The 20,561-nt window shown below is 35.5% G+C and overlaps 1 protein-coding gene across 2 annotated transcripts in view; it reads left to right on the top strand.

Annotated features, from left to right (window-relative positions):
• Positions 1–4,342: 4,342 nt before the first annotated feature.
• LOC105056325 (calpain-type cysteine protease ADL1) overlaps positions 4,343–20,561 on the top strand; it is a 37,528-nt gene continuing 21,309 nt past the window's right edge. For both annotated transcript variants that reach the window (XM_019854501.3, XM_010938484.4), the window contains exons 1-10: positions 4,343–4,517; positions 4,930–5,111; positions 11,239–11,489; positions 13,119–13,301; positions 13,420–13,555; positions 13,771–13,901; positions 13,989–14,103; positions 14,183–15,221; positions 15,337–15,447; positions 18,042–18,100. In XM_019854501.3, coding sequence (XP_019710060.1) covers positions 4,984–5,111; positions 11,239–11,489; positions 13,119–13,301; positions 13,420–13,555; positions 13,771–13,901; positions 13,989–14,103; positions 14,183–15,221; positions 15,337–15,447; positions 18,042–18,100 — 2,153 coding nt within the window. In that variant the 5' untranslated portion in view covers positions 4,343–4,517; positions 4,930–4,983. The remainder of the gene's footprint in view (positions 4,518–4,929; positions 5,112–11,238; positions 11,490–13,118; positions 13,302–13,419; positions 13,556–13,770; positions 13,902–13,988; positions 14,104–14,182; positions 15,222–15,336; positions 15,448–18,041; positions 18,101–20,561) is intronic.

Genomic DNA, 20,561 nt, shown 5'->3' with positions numbered 1-20,561 from the left:
GTCAAATTTTTGGTCAAAATTTACATTTCATTATGGAACTTTTGTCAGGAATATGCTCAATTTGTAACCTTGAGAATGGATTTTTGGAAAGTGTACAAGCTTTTGATAGAGCAAAATTGATCAAAACAAAGCCAGTTTTTTTTTTTTTTTTTGGTAGAAAAACAAAGCAAGGTTTGGAAATTTAATAGGATAGTAAGAAAGGATACTAACATTCCAGATTTTAGGATATTCTAGCTGAAGCCTTCATTTTTCTTTTTTTTTTTTTTGGGAGAAGTGAAGCTAGCAGTGTCTTAACTCTATGATATGTCACTTATTTCTATATGATACATCTTCCACCCCTTAGGTTGGTATGGTATTCCTACAATCAATTAATAAGAGCTTACCTAAAGAAAAGGGATGCGGACAGAAGGTTAATTATCAAGATGATAACACGATTATTATGCAAAAAGGTGAAGCAGGTGGAACCTTAATTAGTTTTCTCCTCTTCTTAAATCAAATAAAAAAATCATTATGTTTTGTCTGAAAAAAATATTAAATAGTGAGAAGCTTATGAATAATATCACCATCATGGGAGGAGAGGATTGATGGGCAATTGGAGCTGAGATAGAAACAATGGGAGGAAAAGTTGCTCGGATATGAAACCATCCAAGCTGCCTTGGGATGTAACTAAGGTCTCCTGGGCTAGAGACCAAGCACGTGTTAATTACTTAATATTTAGCAATATTTTATTAATAAAAAAGTGGCAGATCAGGTAAAGTGCTTATTAAGTTACTGACACTCCTTGCTTTGTCCCGGGTGAGTCTTGAACAATTAAACAAGATAAGCTAAAATAAGAAAGAGAACATATTGTGTGGTTTTGAATCAGAATTTCAAGTGAATTTCGCATTTAATGTTTCATGGAAATCAGCTTTGTTGTCGAAAAATGGGATGAATGCAATGTCCAAGATTGGCTAAATTGGTGGCTCACTAATTGATACATCTTTCCAAAAAACTTGATATGGAAATATTTAGATGATTTTATATGATAACCATTAATCTATACTATAATTAAAAAGCGAAGGGAGAATATCAATTCGTCGCCATCTATTAAATTTATTGACCAAAATATTGCTACCTTTTCATATCAACACTATCGATTGCATTCTCTTCTACTCAATCAAATCCCTACCAATTTCAAAATTAAGCAAATTGAGAAGACTTGAGGGTATCAACCACTATAGTTGGTAAAACCATTAGATGTTTGGTGCCAATAGTTTGAGTCCAAATCTAACACTTACCTGATTTTGACAAGTTTTCCTCCAAAAAAAGTACTCTTATCTCATATCTTAACCATCCTTTCACCGATTCTAAACTTAAAAGTCTCAAAAATTAGTAAAAAAAGATGATAGACAGAATCAGGAAAGAATATTTTTGATTTAAAAATATTATTTTTATATATAGCATAGATCTAATGTAGATGAACTATTTGTAATCTATCTTTATTTTATAGTTATTTTTCTTAAACAAACTTTGTGTGTATCTAGATCGCTAAATTTAATAAAAGCGGCATTAGAAAAATTCAGCATCAAATGTTCATGTGATTTTAAATTTAGGTATCGTCATATAATATAGTGAATATGGTTCAAACATCATTTTATCTTTCTTTTTATGCATTGAAAAAACCTAACAATGCGATGTTTTCTTTCTTTAATATATATTTTTGATCTATTATGTATCATAAAAATCATCCTCCACGAACAACGTTTATAATAAAAATAAAAATACACAGGTTGGCTTGAATCTCAAATGGGTTATACCAAACTTCTATAAAGCAATGGTTTAAATAATATTCTCTCCAATTTCTATATGTCTTTAGAACCTTTTTCATGTTACCTTCTTTAGTCATAGATATAAAAATTGGGGTAAAGTTTAAATACTATCTTTTTCATGATGATGCTACTCACCATGTTCAGCTCTCATTTTTAACTAAGATGATTTCAATAAATGACGTACATCCTCAAAATATCGGTCGAAGGTATTAATTTTTCTAAAATTTTGATAGACATATGTCAACAATCAAAGCTATTTTATGTCTAGTTGGCAGCATTTGCATGAGTAGTATAAATCATGCTATAGATAGCATGTAATCTATGCCATTGAAAAGTGATGCCTTTCAGTGATTTTTCTCTTTTCTTTCTTTTTTTTCTTGCAAGGATATTATAGTATTGATATTTTATAATAGTTTACTCTCTTGCCTATATTTATCTTGATGAGTAATTTAGCTCTATTCGATGGCTAGCTATGCTTAAGTTGGCATTCAATTACATTATCTTCTTAATCTCGGAGCTTTCTTAACTTTTTGAGAGCTATAAGATATTGATAGTATTATATATTTTCTTTTCTCTCGATATGAGATACAATCTTCATGCTATTTATTTTTCTAAAGCAATATCACATCATCATTTTCTTCCATATCAAAAGTGACTGGATGATTAGAACTCTTTTAGTGTATTGCCAATTTAATTATTTTCACAGAACCTGGAATCATCTAATTATGGATAAAATCTTGCACAAACATGATAAAGTATATTGGCATGGAATTGGTTTTTTTTTAAATTATGCTCTTAAGCATGCTAGCCCAATATCCTTTGTCTAATTAACATATAATGATGTTTAATAAAAATAATCCGATCCAATCTATCTCTCTCATATTTTTCGGCCCATCTCTTTACTCTTGCTTAGGAGGCAGATTTAGATTCAAGTACCTAAGTCTCAGCTAAGATATACCGAGCATTTTGCTATATATCATGATATTTATAATCCTCCATTTCTAGTATTGAAATCTATATGCAATCAAGCATAAGAGGGAGAGATTTAGGTCTTTTGAGTAATGGAAACTCAAGTTCTTATTGAGATATTGCATGGTCTTTGAGATGAAGGCCATAGGACAGAGAGAAACATGAGTTTAAACTTATTAAGAATGATCTCATCACCTTTAGGCCTTAGAATTGAAGAGTTCCAACCTTATATCTTTCGAACATGACCATTCTTCACTGGATCAAGATCTCACGCCCAATTAAAAAAAGAATGGCATCTCAACCTCTTCTCCATGTATTTGCATTCACGAGGATACCATTCTTTTGAACCTTTAGAATTCAAAACTCCTCCCTCTCAATCACTACCCATATCTCACACCTGGCCCTAAGAAAAACCCTTTTCGTCTTCATAGAGACTAGGGATTTATAACAATATCTTTGTTGAAATTTCTCATGGTCCAACCCATTATGTTTATTGGTCTAGTCATGAGAATATCATGAGAATGCCTCATTTGACCTTGAAAAGCTGAGTCTTTGGCATTGTCCTCGTCCTCTTAGAGTTACAGATTAGTGCTGCCCTTAGCAAAGATGTTATGGACGAGAGGGGGTGTTGATAGTGTGAATATAAGAAAAAAAGCTCGAGATACTTTTCTTTCAGGACCACAGGGGTGTGATTTAGCAAAAATGGTGATTATGTTTGAGATGAAAAAAAGTCAGTTAACGCACTTGAAATTCAGAGGCTCAAGGGGATAGGATCGTTGTTATTTGGGTCAAATACTTGGCAAAGATTTTTTATTCATCATTTTTCATGAGTTTAGTTAATTTCCACTAAATGACTATGTGTAGCCATTTGATTCTTTATTTCTTTTATTTTGATGTCTCAAAATATCTTAAAATGCAAGTAATAACTAATAAAAATTTCGAGACACATGCAAAAATCACAATCATGGAATCACATTCTATATTCATGATTACATGGCTAAAGCTTAATTACCAATCATTCAATATCCGACAAAAAGCAATTTGACAAGATATTGACTTCTCGATCCACATTAAATTATAAATTAGGTATTTGAGGTTGTCCAGATGGGACTTGTACAAAATGATTAGTTTGTTGCTACTACATTACTTTCATGCTTTCTATTTACATCTAATCCATGTGTTATATTTTACGTAGCATATCATCATATCTTAGGAACACAATATCTCAATATTGAACTTGTAATCTCTCCCATTGATGGACATAGGAGCTCTTACCAACTTATCTACATGATATTATCTGTATTTCACTAATATAGTTATTTATTATTGTAATATATATTTTCACAAAAGCTCTTACAAAATAACTATTTATATTTTCAACCAAATCTAGTTAACTACGTGTATATGCGTGCATGTATCATGCTAGCAGGTAGGTTGGTAGGTATGGGAAGATTAAGCTAAAAGCTAAGGGAGGAGCACCATAACATGGAATTTTCGGGGGTCTTAAACTAATAAGCAGTTACCAAGTTCGGACAACCTTCTTTTGTTTCTTTTTCCCATCACTGCCTCAAGCATAGAAGTTGACAAACGTCACCTTGTCTTCCCACTGACCCCCCTCCCTCCCCTCTCTTTCTCTCTCTCAATTCCGAGGGTTTTCTCACCGCGAGAAACTCCTCTCGTTTTTCTTTCTCGATTTCTAGGGTTTCCGAGGAGAGGAATCGCGCCCCAAGAGCAAAAAAGGTACGGCCTTCTCACCTCCCTTCTCTCCCTCATCTCTAGCTCCGAGCCCCATTCTAGGGTTTCGAGGATCGATCAAGATTTCTGCTGCCCCTTTTGCCATCCGAGCTTCTTTTTCCTCTGTCTCTCCTCTCTTAGGGCTTCTGGAGGGCGATTTCTTCAAATTTCTTGATCTCGTCTCTTCCATTCTTCGGCATAGTTTTGTCGAGGAAATGCTGGTTCTTGGGAGCTCTGAATGGAATAAATAACAGATTTTGGTCCTTTCTAGCTCTGGATTTCTGTGCGTCTGGAGCAAATCGGTGCCTAGTAGAGTTAGGGTGGTTGATGTGGGTACTATAGGGTTTTAGGTGGTTTAATTTGCTTGATATTTCTGTAAAAATCGAATCCTTTTCCTGTTTGTCTTGCTTTCTTGCAGACTTTTATTGTTATTTCCATGGTTTGATCTGAAAACGGGCGGGGGGAAGGGGGCATGGAAGGGGACGAGCATCATCAGCTTGTTCTGGCGTGCACTGTCTGCGGGGCTCTTTTCTCCATCCTAAGTCCTCTGAGTGTTCGGATCCTCTGGGCTGTGAATTGGCGGCCTTGGAGAATATATAGGTATTATTTGTATATGTTAGTTGTACCTTCTCGTGCTATTTTTGTTCTGCACTGTTATTATAATCGGTTGGGGTTATAGATCATTTACAACTCTAGTCAAGAATTAAATGAATAACTAGACTCATAATTATAAGTACCATCATGCTTGTTACCTTAATTTATAACCCAGCGGGCAAACTTTTTTTTTTTTTTTTGATATTTACTTCTATAAATTTTTCATGCTGTCCATTTGCCATGACACTGGCTGAATTTATAGCCATATTCCAAATTTTAGAAGTCATCTCCATGACTTCCTATTCGTTACTCCAATTAAGGCCCATGTCTGTATCCAACTCTAGTATCTTTGCATATCTCCTCATGGTCTTTTCGAGGAGTTGTCATTCTGCTAGCTCTCAGAATTGTTCCTTGCACATGTTAATGTGATTTTAGCATTACCCCTACTCAATGATTCCCTATGTCTTCAATGTTGCCAGATGTTTTTTCCTAGATGCTGCATGTCTATTGCAGATCATTTTTAAAGAGGCCTCTAGCCACTGTTTTTTTTGCATTATTATAACAATTACATCTGGCAGGTGTTCAATTTAATAATGATTTATTGGGATTGAGACGTAAATTATTGAGGGGGCTAGATCACATTAGATCATGATTTGGATCATACATCATAAGTTTTTTTTTATCTAACTTCTTCCAGAAATTCCTAAATATAAAGGAAATGTGAAATTGAAATATGAGTTAGCTATGAAGCAGATGAATGGATAATAAAAGCATACATACAACAATTGTAGTTTGCATCGATTTTGGCCTATATTACTATTTCTAACGAAACAAACATTCTTTTCTATTATTCAAGATGTTTACATGCTATCTATAGAATGCTTTAGAATGAAGGATAAGACTTTACCATATCACTGTAAAAATACAAAGAGTTGCATCTTATTTTCAACTCTATGGACTCCAATACTTCCATATTCTGCTACTTTGAGAATTATTACCAATCAAGGGCAGAGCTAGGATTTTACCATGGTGGGCCTGTTATAAGTTTGTGTACTTCTGTTATAATAATATTACTAGTGGTGATTCCAATGCATTCTCTGACAGAAATTTTCTTGGGTGGCTATTAAATTTCGTCATTAGCTATCATAATTGTAAGAATAAAATAATGAGCACAGATCAGTTCTTACAAATTAATATATCTACATACTTATATGTGTAGATGTCTGTATTATTTTTTTAGTCTATATGCAATTAAATGTTATGAAAAAGGTTAAACCCATGTTATTCTCATTATGTAATTCTCGTCAACAGAACGGCTACAAGGTAAGTCATTATGTAGAAGTCCATCATATGTACCATGAAGAGACCTTGAAAGTCATTATAGTCACTGCTACAAATAAAACTGGCTGATATTTAAAAATAGTTACCATGTAACAAAAAAAATTTAATTTTCTACAAGGCCATCAATCATCATGGATAACTATTAAAGCAAAGAGGTGTCAACAAATCAAATGAGTATAGAGAAGATGTAAATGTTGACACATGAACCATCTTACCAATTTTTTTTTTTAAAAAAAAAAAAGCATATGAAAGTTAACAGAACTTTTGAGAATAGATTTGAACCTTGATGTGGCTGTGAAGAGAAAAAGAGATATGGAGAAGACTTGCTTTATCCATGTGGAAGTCCAGCACAGAAAGAAATGAAAATATATCATAATAGCTGATAAGCCATAAGACCCTTCTTAACAACATAAGGTTTTTAATCTTTAATTGTTACTTTAAAGTTTGAAGAGAGAATTGGAAATAAACTTATTTTTCAAAAGCTGGGGGCTTTATTTGTAGTTTACAAGTTGTTGTAGAAACAAAAATAGTGATATTGAACATCATCTGAGAGAGATTAGAGTTCTTGGCTTCTTAATTACTAAAAATTAGTCACATGGAGTGGGATTCTTGTAATTTGGGAAGTACATGGTGAGATTGTTTGTATGGCATCCTTATAATTCGGGAAAGTAAGTCCATGAACAAAGGGCAAGAGTGCTTGAATCAGAGGCGCCGAATGTGAAGCAAGCCAGGCACAGATGGGGGCCCAACTTACTAGTAAGTCTCATATAGGAAGGGATTAGCCCCCTTCTCCCCCCCCCCCCCACAAAAAGAACCCCAAAAAAAGATCTGCCCCTCTTAGTAACAAGTAATTTAAGAACCACATGGTCAGAAATTGCAAAAAATGGACATACACAAGATTTAATATGTAAATAACATAATCATTAGATCATTCAATCCAAAGAAATGTATAATTCATCTTATGGATCTAAATCTTGTGACCCTAAACTGATCCAAGATGAGATTTGGTTGTTTAGGACTATTTTGATTTAGATTGTAAGATCTAGACGGTAAACCGTAAGATATTAACAGCAATGATTGGGTGTTTATGTTACTTGTAATTATCCATAAGCATTCCCTCTATTAGAGGAGGGCATTTGATATACGTTATTATCCATTTTTTTTATTAGCTGAATTCCCTGTCTGCCAGCTTCGCTTATTTATTGCATACCAATATAGTGTCAAGAATACATGATTAACAAATGCAGGAAAAACTTATCAAACTTACCTTAAAAACAACAAACAACCATCTTCTTATGTATTCTGACAGGTTTGACAATCTTATTTTACCATCCTTTGTGTACAAATGTCTGTATATTTTGATATAAAAAGTATATCATTTAATGTCCTTTGTATTTAAATACTTTTTGCGTCATCCAACATGAGGATCGTATCCAACAAAATCAACACATCATTCATGGAACTCCTGAGATAGGGCCCTCTGATTTGAATGTATGAATTGATGGTCAAGGAGATTGTTTAATACCATGTGTTGATTTCTTTTCCACCTAATTTACGCAATGGATTTCTTTCTTAACCTATGTATGCTTTTTTAGGCTTTCGTTCGGGTAAGTGCATTCTTCACATCCAGCCAATGTGATCATTTTGCTTATCTATAGCTGTCATGGCCAGCGTTCGTTGAACCATCCCGAATCGGAGCATTCAGGGTATTTCGAGCCGTATTGGCTGCAAACCGGAATGGTTCGGCTGGTGAAATTGGAACACCGGACAACGGAGAGGGAAAGAGAGAGAGGGGACAGAAAAAGGGGATGACACCGTCGAAGGGTCGGTAGTGGGCCGTCGAGGCCGTTGGAAGGCCGCAGAGGCCTTCGCAGCTCGGCGCCATCCAATATGGTGTTTAATCGAGAGATATAGAGAGGGGGGAGCGATGGTACCAGAGGGAGGCACAGGTGGCGGAGAGATTGTTAGAGGGCGTCGGATGGCCGTTGGAGGGCACCGAGTGGCAGAAAAGATGTGAGTGGAGTCGTGGCCGTGAAACAGAGGCGATCATCTCTGTTCATCATTTTTTTTAAAAATGATGATGAATAGTGAAGTCGGCAAGCCCCTTTGCCGGCTTTATTATCGGCTTCACTGTGATTGGGATTTTTTAAAAAAAATCCTGTGAAATAGAGCTAATGGCTTCTGTTTCACATTCGTGGAGCTACGGGCCATGGTTTCGCCGTTCGATGGCCACGGTGGCCAGTCGGAGGTCCTCTGGTGGCCTCTCCGCTGGCTTTTCCTCCCTCCTTTTCTTTCCTCCCCTCTCTCTCTTAGCTGAGATTTGGCAGAGGAAGTGGAGGCCGTGGCGGTCCTTCGAACGCACTCGTGGCCCACTTGTGGCTATCATCGGCGTCTTCTCCGACCACCCTCTCCCTCCCTCGCCCCTTCTTCCTCCCCCTTCCCTCTCTCTCTTTTCCTCCTCGGTTCCATTCTCTTCTGTGTCGTTTCGTGCCGGTCTGCTCCGGTATGGATCTGTATTGATTCCCAGTTCTGGTTCTGCGGACTTTGATCATGACAATGATCTCACATCTTGAATTGAGAGACATTAAATATAAGGTACTAAGTATCCAAACTTTTAATCCTGTGTATTATCTTTAGCAGCTAGTTTGGTTTCAAATCTTACACAATCTTGTTTGGCTGTTGTCTGCTCTAAAATGCGTATTTCTTCTAGGTCCCCTTCGTATTTTACCTTTTGACAAGAGATACAAGTTTCTGCATGTCATTCTCCTGAATGCTCTCCATTCCCTTTTGCTGTTTTGTTCCAGGTTTTTTGGGAATAAGTTCAGACATTGGCTTAGGTGTATATGTAAAATAAAGAATAAGATAATTGGCTATGATGTAAATTCAAAGAATGAAGTATGAAGTTTCATGACTAAACAAGAAGTCACATCCACTTCATCGATAGAAACATTAACATCTTTAGAATAGCAAACCACAGAGTATGTTATGGAAGTTGAGAAGGTTCTTGCTTCTTTTTTGGCAAGCCCTTGCTTGATTTATGGCTAGAATACTAGCAAGTAACTAGTGTGAATACCTAGTTGACTTGCCAATGGATATTGTAAAAGGAATTTATCACCTTGCTAAAGAAGAGATGACCGAACTAGAAACAGGATGATACCTGCCTTTGCATAATGTTTACAAATGTTGAAATTACAGCGCTTCTAATCTTTTTGAGCATGAGAGCATCACATTGATACGCATTTTGAACTAGAATCCAGCTGTCTCATCTATAACCATACTATTGCTCTTTGGAGATTTGTTCTTTTATTTGTTAAAAACAAGGGTGGGCATGAGAGAAATTTTTGAAAGAGTCAGTGAGAATTTATTGTTCACTTAACGCATTTAAAAATAGTAATGGGAAGCAGTAAGAGAAATTTGATAATGAAAAATTTTTGGCATTACCTATTGGGAAATCTCATATTGCCACTCTTGTCATGATTATCCACATGTGCCCATGGCTCTATAAACAAGGTATGTTATTTATACAATGATAGAAGTATGTTTTATGAAAGAAAATTGAGGGTTGTATTTATGGTATTTTTTTTTACCCCCAAAATTCTATCTTGAAAATATATATTTTTTTGACAATGGGTAAACCCCTATTCCAGTGTTTTTTAATGCACGAAAGAGACACCTTGTCCAGTTCAAGTAAAACGGGCAAATAGATTTCATAATTCTTATCCCATGTACTAGAAAAAATGCTTTTGTCTTTTAGGCTTATAGTTTTTTAGAGTAGGTTTTCTATGTTTGAATCATAATATGATGATCATGATGACTTTTTCCAATAATTATTGGGTTGACATTGGGATGTAAATATTATCAATTTAGAATCTAATTTCTTCTATTTAAGGTCCTTGTTTTTGTATCTAGATTAGTTGCTTTTGTAAATTGTTGAATTATATCTATTTTTTTCAATATTCTTGATCTGGAATATGATGAATAGAAGCCTGTAATTTATTGGTATATGGAATATACTATCAGATAGTCAAGGTTAACTGATTATTTTATGCATATAATATCACTATCAAATATCTTTTTGGTGTTTCTTAAACATAATTTATATTTAAGTTAAAATGAGATCCTTGCATTTATCGGTTTCTGGAAGTGGCTGTATCAATGGATATAACCTATCCTTTTTCCTAGACTCCATGTCCAAATGGTCTTAGAGGGTTTCTTCCAAGCTGTATTCGCCAAATTAGTCTAAAACAAGTTTGGTAGATTCCCTACTCGCTGATTGGTTATCCAAGTTATTTGAGGGCATTGCTTTTTGCTTGTAAGCACCTTGATTAGGAATTTATGCAATGTACTGAAATTCGCTGAATTATATATTGATTCTTAAAGTGAACGCCAAATATATTGGTGGTTATACAATGTTATGAAAAGTCGTTGAATTATATATTGATTCATAAAGAGAATGCCAAAGTGATACTCTAGGCTAAGTTAAATTTGCATTGTTACTGTTATCATTCCTATGCTTCCATATGTCATGCCTTGATAATTATATCATTTTTAAATTATTGACTTAATTTGAAATCTGTGTCTGTGAAATCTGTGACATTGAAATTAATGTTTTGCTTCATCTTTTAGGCAAAAATCAACTCAGACTTTAGGGTGGTTCTTATCAGTTTTTAGCCCTTGTGACATGTATTTATCTACATGGTGATTACATAATAGACAGTATTCAGCTATTGCTGGTCACATTTGGATTTTGTTCATTTATATGTTTTTTTAATTAAACTTCTTTAATCCTCAGTTGGATATATGCAAGAAAATGGCCGGAAATTATCCAGGGGCGGCAATTAAGTGCACTATGCAGTTCTCTATCTCTGTTTGCATGGGTGACTGTTCTCTCTCCCATCGCAGTGGTGATGGTATGGGGAAGTATACTTATTGCACTTTTGAGTCGGAATATAATTGGATTGGCTGTAATAATGGCCGGCACAGCTCTTTTGTTGGCCTTCTATTCTATCATGCTTTGGTGGAGGACACAATGGCAAAGCTCAAGTACGTATATCTCTAGATTCTCTATGTTCTCTTTAGATGCTGCATTTAAGTTTCTAGTACTTTAATAGTACTGACTATGTAGTAATTGGGATTGCTTTCTTCTTTTGCACCTATAGAATGTCTTAGAATTTGACATGCTACTCCAGTTCAAGCATTGTAAAATTTTCTGTTGTACAATTTTCTTCTAGTTTAACAAAAAAATTGCTGAGGATAAATATTCTTGCTGTCTGCTTCTTCAGTCATGTGATTTCTTTTCATGCATTTATTATTATTATTGTTGTTGTTGTTGTTATTTTAATTCATTCAATGGTGCATAATCTGTTTGCTTGATTGTTTCTATAATCTGCAGTTCTGCAATGTTATTTTCTCGTCTCATTGCATTATGCTTCCTTGGTTTGAATTGAGCACTAGCTTTTAACCTTCTATGGGTTCCATCATAATTACTATTGGGCAACTGAATGACTATGGATGGGTGTCTGTTTATATAAGACAATGCCAAGACATGAAATGACATGCTTAATTTTAGAGTGCGCACGTGATTGCCACAACATCATCTATACCCCATACCAATGGTCTATAATTATTCATGATAATGGAAATAGGAAAAAGTGTAAATAGATGAAAATTAATATCTTTACAATATGGGATTTAAATCATAAAATTTGAACGATAATATTTGTATGAAGTAATGACAAGCAGATTAGAGAAGCATATTTGCTAGTAAATGTTCTGATTATGCCCATGGTTGTATAATCAGCTATGTTTTATGTACTGCTTGTGCACAATATATGTCCCTAAATACACTAACATGCAAGATTGTATGCAAGAACTTAATGTTCATTAGCAAGGCACCAAGGATTTAGGTCCCAGTGGGACATCCTGTAGGACACCGGGATGGGGTACTATCCCATGTGTTGGGACAGGACCGTTTTTCCAGCATCCTAGCATCTCGATCGGGATGTTTTGGGACATCCCTTGTCCCAAGTGTCGGGACGGAGCGGGACAGTGGCACATCTCATCCCATGGGAAAACTTGGACACTCTTGTCTTATGGGATTTTAAACCTTGCAAGGTATTGCTTTCTTTCTGCTAAAAACTAATAGTAGAACCTATGAGATGAATTTTTTAAAGCTTATTATTTTGATGAATGTATGCCACAACATTGTCTCTAAGATATCAGGTTTTGGGTTTTGGTTAAGATCCTTTTTAGAGATATTTAATAAAGGATTATAAATATATTGATGATGGCATATATGTTGAGCTTGTTGTTGAGGCTTGAGACCTCTTTTAGTTATGAAGATTCTCCTGAACAACACACTTTGTTGATTGGCCTTTTGCTGTGCGGGTGCATAACATGAAAATTAGTTGACTTTTCACAAGTAAGTCATCATGCTATTGTTGCATTTTATTCATTAGTGAGTTTGCTCGATCAAAAGGTATGCATGACTTCTAGACAAGAAAAAGCATTTTAGATTAGCACATATTATCTAAATATCTGTCAAACTTTTTGGTATACTTCTTCCAATCATCACAGTGCTATTAACTACAGCTTAAGTGATAACTCATTTAATAATCAGTATAAACGACCAGAGGTACAGAGTATCACTAGTTATGGGTTTTCTTCTTGCAGGAGCAGTTGCTTATCTTCTTCTGCTAGCTGTAGCTCTACTCTGCGCATACGAACTTTGTGCTGTTTACGTCACAGCTGGCGCAAGCGCCTCTGAGCGATATTCACCATCTGGATTTTTCTTTGGCGTGTCTGCTATAGCACTAGCAATCAACATGTTATTCATTTGCAGAATGGTCTTCAATGGTAATTATAATTTATCTTTCTGTTGTTCTGTGAGATCCCTAACTTTCTTCTTTTTTTTGTATACAAAAATACCAATAAACAGGTATTGCCTAATGTTTTATAAATACTTATGTATTAGGAACTGGATTTGATATGGATGAATATGTGCGAAGGTCATACAAATTTGCATATTCTGATTGTATTGAAGTGGGTCCTGTTGCTCGATTACCTGATCCACCAGATCCAAATGAGTTGTACATGCGGAAATCCAGTAGGCAAGTCCAAGCTTTACATTCCTCTACTCATTCATGATGTTTTGTTTATGAAGGGGTGAAGATAATATAAATCAGTGTGGAACTCTAGTTTTATCATTGAACTTTTCATTGTATTCCACCATGTTGGCTGTTTCATGATACATGATGGCTTACCATCTTATTCTTTTGTATTCTATTATATTTTTTGCCATTCTGATCTTGTATTTCTACCATAGAGCTTTACATCTAGGACTCCTCTATGTTGGTTCACTGCTCGTACTTCTTGCGTACTCCATCTTATATGGTTTTACTGCTCAAGAAGCACATTGGTTGGGGGCAATAACTTCAGTTGCTGTTATTGTTCTAGGTAGGTTTTTTCGTCACCATTATATATAAAAATATTACTACCCATGAATTTCTTTTTGAAGCTGCTTATATGTTTCACTTGTCACAGACTGGAATGTAGGAGCATGCTTGTTTGGATTTGAACTACTCAAAAGTCGGGTTGTGGCATTGTTCGTTGCAGGAATGTCCAGGATTTTTCTTATCTGCTTTGGAGTCTATTACTGGTATTCATTTATCTGTTCACTTATATTTAACATCTTTGGCTGTACATAATAATTTTTGTATGCTGCTATCATCTTTTAGGTACTTGGGACATTGCATAAGTTATGCTTTTGTAGCATCGGTGTTATTGGCTGCTGCTGTTTCTCGTCGTCTATCTGTCTCAAACCCCCTGGTTGCAAGAAGAGATGCTTTAAGAAGCACTGTAATACGTCTGCGAGAAGGATTCAGGAGGAAAGGACAAAGTAGTTCTTCAAGCTCTTCTGAAGGTTGTGGATCCAGTGTGAAACGTAGTAGCAGTAGTGTTGAAGCAGGTCAACATGGTAATTCCATTGAGGCTATCTGCAGAAGTAACTCACATTGTGTTAGTGATGGTAGTAATTGGAATAATTTGCTTTTTGGTCGCTCCTATAGCTGCCAAGAAGGTGTAAGTTGTGACAAGAATGTAGACAGCAGCAGGGCAAGTTTAGCGTTACGTAGCAATTCATGCCGTTCCGTTGTTCAGGATTCTGAAGTGACTACAACATCTGCTGATAGACATTTTGATCCCAACAGTTCACTTGTTGTTTGCTCTGGCAGTGGATTGGAGAGCCAAGGCTGTGAATCAAGCAGATCAGGTGCTACTTCAACAAACCAGCAAGCATTGGATTTGAATTTAGCTCTAGTTTTTCAGGACAGACTAAATGATCCGAGGATCACATCTATGTTGAAAAGGAAAGTAGGCCAAGGAGATCATGAGTTGATTAGTCTGCTACAAGATAAAGGGTTGGATCCAAATTTTGCTTTCATGTTGAAGGAGAAGGGCTTGGATCCTAGAATTTTAGCATTGTTGCAGAGAAGTAGTTTAGATGCAGATAGAGATCATCAAGAGGCTACAGATGTTGCTGTCACTGATTCAGATAGAATGGATACTACTGTCCTGAATCAGATATCTTTATCAGAAGAACTGAGGCGCCAGGGCTTGGAAAAATGGCTCGATCTTTCTAGGCTTATATTGCACCAAATTGCTGGTACCCCAGAGCGTGCCTGGATCCTTTTTACTTTTATCTTCATCATAGAAACAGTAATTATGGTAGTTTGGCGCCCCAAGCCTGTTAAAGTTATAAATGCCACGCATGAGCAGGTAAACAGATCCTCTGATCCTTAGAACAAAAGATATGAGGATTTTTTTGTCAGACTTTTCACATTATTGTGGACTAGAAGTTGTGCATAAATATTGATCATTATTTTGATTGCAGTTTGAATTTGGTTTCTCTATTCTGCTTCTGTCCCCTGTTGTCTGTTCTATCATGGCATTTCTCTGGTCCCTTCGCGCAGAAGAAATGGTGATGACTTCCAGTACTCGCAAGGTAAATTGATTGACTTTTTATATTGCTATTTCGGATGCAATTTCATGTGGCAAGTGGTCCATTTGATATCGGAGATGTCATTTTTTTTCCCTTTTCCCTGATAACATGATAAGCTGGAATTAGCAGACAGATTAACCTTTTCATGCTGGATTTGGCATTTTTTTTTTTGTTTGTATTTTGAGTTCAATTCCTACTGGAGTGTAATTTGTTTCTATTTTCTAACTGGTACTTTTGTTTGGATATAATAAGCTAACTTCACTGGTTGATATGGATACATGAACCTTATGGTCATTGACCTGAAATTGCTAACTTGTTATGAGAAAAAGGAAAAGAAAAAAAGCAAAATATGAACTTATTTCTGAAGGCAAACATCTTATAGTAAACTAATATTAACTTGAAGGTTTCAGATGGTAATTACATTTTAGTGTTTTGTGGGAAATGTGATATTCTACCTTTTGTCATTGACAGTGAAGTTTATGACATTTTATGTGATGTAATCTTGTCATTTTGTTACATTCTATGCATACGTTTTAACTCATAAGTTATATTCTTTAGCCTTCTTAAAATTATTTATATACTAAATTGGCAAGTATTTATCTCTTCATATAAATAATATATTACATTCCAGTTGCTTTGTACTTCCAAATGCAGCCATGATCATTTAATCATTCTATTTTTCCAAGCAATTTCGACATGCAATTTGTGTCTGCATTCTTTTATTTTCATTAATGTAGAGAAATGTGGGGTTCATTTGGTTTCTGACTTCTAATTTTCAGCTTTGGTTTGTTTGAAATGTTCTGTATGTCAACATCTGTTTGTGATACGCTATAATGACTAATGATGGAAAAGGAGCCCGAGAACTATTCTGAAATTGCATATAGACTTCAGCTACATGCTTCATTATCCTTTGACACTGCATTTTCCTTTTCCTTGAAAATGAGAAATTTAAACAATTTCAATTTTAGGTGTCAGGACTCCAGCATTAGTGAGATTGCTGTTTCTTGCTAAGTTGATATTAGTATGCATTTCAGTTGTGTTGACCGGTGCACATAAGAACATTTTGTCTGAGAGAACGAATCAAGTATGGAGTATAATACCTTCCATCAGAAAACTGACATTGCGATATAATTGGATTATGGGAAAGTCTTTTACTAGCTTTTACTGTAACCCTCCCTTACCTGCCTAAGCACGGGAGAATGCTATATTGTTGGCCTCCCTCTTAAGCCAAAGGGGATGCCTTAATTGGTGTTATTCTTCATTTTATTATAATTATAAGAGAACAGAAGTTTCTGCTGTATGCCTTCATGTGATCCAATTCTAGTTTAACAAAAGAATCAAAGATATATAGGATTTTACAGGCATGTTAGTAATGGGAATATTTAAATCTTGTAGGTTGAAGTCAATAAGAAGATAAAATATCAACTACAATGATGATCCTAGCATCATTTATGGAATCCCTTTCTATATTGTGTAAGAGGGGACAAGGATAAATGCAGAAATAGACCTCAGTTGTCATGGATAGTTCTAGTGCATTAACTGCCAGAATTACCACCAATAAGCCAAATCAAATTTCCCACTTCCTACTTCTTCTACCAAGTACATAGAGTTGAGAACAAACTAGCATAGCTGAGAGCTGGGACAGCCAATAATTATGTACGGTGTCAGTCTTCTATCATTTGAAGACTTGGCAAAACTGTATGCAATTGCTTCAGAGCTACACAAAACCTAAAGTATCTTGTTTTCTTAGTATAATTCATTTTGGATAGCTCTATATTGATGAATAAATGTGTTTGCACTTCAATGTATGTATGAAGACATTGTACACTTGGTATCCTCTTAATTATATGTTATTGCTTTCGATGAGATGCCCCACATGGAACATTTAGCTGAATGTAACCAGCACTGTGTGTGTATATATATATATTTTCTTAGGTAGCCATACATGAAGTTCATTTTATTTTTGCCAACATAGTTGACTGGGGACCAAGGTCTGCAGTCTTGGTACTTTGTACGATATAGTTATGTTACCAGGTTGGTACAATACGGCCAGTATGGTACATACATTCTGTATCGAGATAGCTCCCAATCCTTTTTTCCCACTTTTTATTAGGGTATCACCAGTACGCACCCTAGTCTTGGACGTACTGGGTGATACGTTATGTTTTAGCTCAGTTTGGGTTGGCACACATCGGTGTGGGCTAATTCGGGTCCTAAATCGACCCGAAGGGTATTTTCATGCCAGTTTTGGCCCAGTACGAGCCGGTTTGGGATTGTATGGCAAACATTGGTTGGGACCGTTGAGTCAGCTTGCTGAACTTTGTGTTAACTGTTACAAGTTCAAACAAGAATGATCACAAGTGCCATAATGTTGCAAGAATAGAACTAGATTAATTATGTTCTGCATGACTCTCTTTAGTCATAAATCCTTTTACAATGTTTCATGTCCTAACCCTGCTACTGAATGTGTGCTTCTTCTATTCCTGCTTTGACTTTGTGGAATCAAATAAAAGCATATTTCTTTTACAGTTGTCTGTTTTTTCTGTGTAGTCTATTATTTTGTTATTGTTGTTTCTGACTTGGTTTTATATCTTCAGTATGGTTTTATTGCTTGGCTTTTGAGTACATGTGTTGGTCTTCTTCTCTCCTTCTTAAGGTATGTTTTTCTTTTTTTTTTTTTAATTTCTTCTAATCACAGTTCTCTATTGATCCTTTAATTTTCCCACAAGCCTGCTAGTTAATCTCATTATGCATTAAATGCACCGTTTTAAATGTAACCCGAATGCATTTTGTGATATATGGTTGGCATAGGATCTTTCAATGCTATCTCATGATTGTGTTCTGTTTGAATAGATTCAGCATTGTTTCAATTATGCTTTTTTTAACTTTGTGAACTATGGCCTACTTGTGCTTGGAAATATTATGATTATCCACTCATTTAAGAATCAGTTAGGAAGATATGATTTACAAAAAGAGGAAGAAGAACAAAAAGGCAGAATGATAAAACACAAGGAAAAATGGCCCAATGGAGTCAACCTTTTCTCCAAACTGGGATCCAGAACCAATATTGATAAGTCTCACCACCCTTAGGATCTATGTGATCTATTCCCTTTCTCGAACATCATGGTATTTCTTTCTATCCAAGCTTTCTGCTGCATGTGTTGGAACTTTCTGCACTCAGCAGGTCAGCTTGAGTTTTTGCTCCAAGCTAAAAATCAAGCCCCAGATCAGCAAGCGACATTATGCCAAAGTTTGTATATAAACTTGGTGAACTCAATTAGGAAAAAATGGACAGGTCCTAGACTTCTTTCGGAGGCAAGTCTGTTTGACTTCATATTTCCCTTTTTCTACATAATGTTCAAAGTTCCCTGACCTGGCCTGGAAAATGTGAATAACAGCATAAATATGCCCACCCACACACACATGCACCCATGCAGACACACACAGACATATATATACATATTGCCTTGCGCAACAGTAAGGTTGCTCCATTGTGACTTGGAGGTCACGGTTTTGAAACATAGAAATAGCTTCTTTGCACATAGGAGTAAGGCTACATTTGACTTTCCCTAGATCTCGCAATTGCCAGAGCCTCATGCACTAGGCTGGCCTTATATATGTGTATATATTAGTGAGAAAATGGTCCTATAATTTGAAACAAGAACGTAAAGTTTGAAAGGTTGGGATAGAGCCTGAACTTTTAACCTGTTATTCACCAAAAACCAAATTATCGATGGAAAACTCCATCAATGATAATATTCTTTGAATTAAATTATACATGATACTTTTGTTTTTCTGAAGCTCTGCTATTTTTTGGTGAATTGGTGAAAGTAAAATCTCTCCTCCATACTCAAGAGGGAATAGCTGTGGTATTTGTAAATGCTCCTAGTCCTATGTATCTTCTCTATGTTTACAAAGATGATCCTCAAATAGTTACATATTCGCCATTATAGGAGTGATTTTAGGTTTCCTTAGTCTTAACAAACCTTAGTTCTTAGTGCAGGTTCCTCAGGATAGCTCCCCCCATCTTCTCTGATAGATTCACCTGTCTTATTTTAAAAATAAGTGAAATGCAGTCCTTAACACTATTGGACTAAGATTAAGTACATAATATAATCTTTATGATCATTCATCAGTGTTTGGTTTGCCTTACACTGTTTTGCATGGCTTGTTGCTTGCGTGTTCTTGATATATCATGAGGTTACCAAGTTTATACTTTTAGTTTGACATGAACTGATCTAGTAGTTATTTGACCTCTAATACTGGAAATGTCATTTCTAAGGGTGATTCTGCTTACCCAGTATGCCATAGCATCACCATCTCCTTTTATCTTGTGACATCATCAAGTAAAGAATGTGTAGTGTACATGAATGATGAATAAAAAGGAGCGAATCACATAGAAACATAATGAGTTTGCACCAACATAATGCTGCATGTAGCATTTAATGTGAAACAAACATCATCTCTATTTATCATCACATTTTTATAAAACCAGTTCTAATAATATCTGTTCCATATTTATATGCCAGTGCACATAGTATGGAAGTGTTAACCAACATAGAATTTAAAAGTTAAAACTACTGATGCAAGGTTGTGTTATTAGTTGTCTGTCCCGATTAATAGTTGATTCTCATGCTGATGTCGGGAATATGTCTGCAGTTGGAGCTGCAGTTTGTTTTTGTTATTTATTTGTCTTTTGTGTGTGGGGTGGGGAATGATATTTATAGCCATTTGTTCATATTTTCTTGAATATTTGTGCTCTTTCCCCCCTCTATTCTATTTACCTCAGGGTTCTTTCTGTGTTTGGGACTTTGTTTTGAGCTTTGCATACAAATTAGTGACTTGAAGAAGTTAATTGTGATTTAGTTGGTCAGTTGGATTTAGTGGCATCTCATTAATTTAGTAATAATCGGTTGGGTGTTTAATGTAAATTCTTGGTTTTGTATGGAATGTTTGCTTGCATTCGATTCTGTTCATTAAGCTCGCAAGGCAGAGGTTGTAAACCTTGTGCTGCTGTTTTACATGAAGCAAAGGCAATTATTGAAATCTTCTTTTATGGTTTTTCTTCGTTTGATGAATTTGTTTGTTCAAATTTGCCTTTCCACCACTCATGTAGA

The sequence above is a fragment of the Elaeis guineensis genome, chromosome 13, assembly GCF_000442705.2.
Source record: "Elaeis guineensis isolate ETL-2024a chromosome 13, EG11, whole genome shotgun sequence".
Lineage (NCBI taxonomy): Eukaryota > Viridiplantae > Streptophyta > Magnoliopsida > Arecales > Arecaceae > Elaeis > Elaeis guineensis.
Note: the sequence above shows the minus strand (reverse complement) of the source record. Positions and strands in the feature narration are given on the sequence as shown.